The sequence below is a fragment of the Myotis brandtii genome, unplaced genomic scaffold (genome assembly GCF_000412655.1).
Source record: "Myotis brandtii unplaced genomic scaffold, ASM41265v1 scaffold115, whole genome shotgun sequence".
Classification (NCBI taxonomy): Eukaryota; Metazoa; Chordata; class Mammalia; order Chiroptera; family Vespertilionidae; genus Myotis; species Myotis brandtii.
Window position 1 is genome coordinate 10,552,579 of NW_005353967.1, and position 337 is coordinate 10,552,915.

At 62.6% G+C, this 337-nt stretch overlaps 1 protein-coding gene across 1 annotated transcript in view; it reads right to left on the reverse strand.

Moving 5' to 3' along the window:
- Window positions 1-331, reverse strand: part of SREK1IP1 (SREK1-interacting protein 1) — a 32,389-nt gene extending 32,058 nt beyond the window's left edge. The window contains exon 1 of the mRNA XM_005857932.2: window positions 314-331. Within this exon, the coding sequence (XP_005857994.1) occupies window positions 314-326 (13 nt within the window). The 5' untranslated portion in view covers window positions 327-331. The remainder of the gene's footprint in view (window positions 1-313) is intronic.
- Between the last annotated feature and the right edge of the window lie 6 nt (window positions 332-337).

The following is a 337-nucleotide window of genomic DNA, read 5'->3' on the forward strand; positions in this document are numbered from 1 at the left end:
GAAGGCCGGCTCTTCTCGGCCACCCGTCAGCCAGGCCTCTGACTGCCCCTCCCCCCCCCACCCCCCGCTTCTCCGGGACCATCCAATGCACTTGAAGCCTGGCGGGGGCGGCGTAGACAGTTTCTTTCTTTCTTACTTTCCATCTGAGTTTATTTTTGGAGTGTAAACTTGTCCACGTAAACCAAACGAACCTGCGCATTTTAAAGCCTCCGCCTACAGCCCCACGGGCGCTACTGCCCACCCTGCGCACCCCAACCTCCCCTCCCCGCTTCCTTCCCCGCTCAAACCCAGGGGCCTGCGGTCCGCGCTTCACCTGGGACGGCCATGGCGCTGGGGA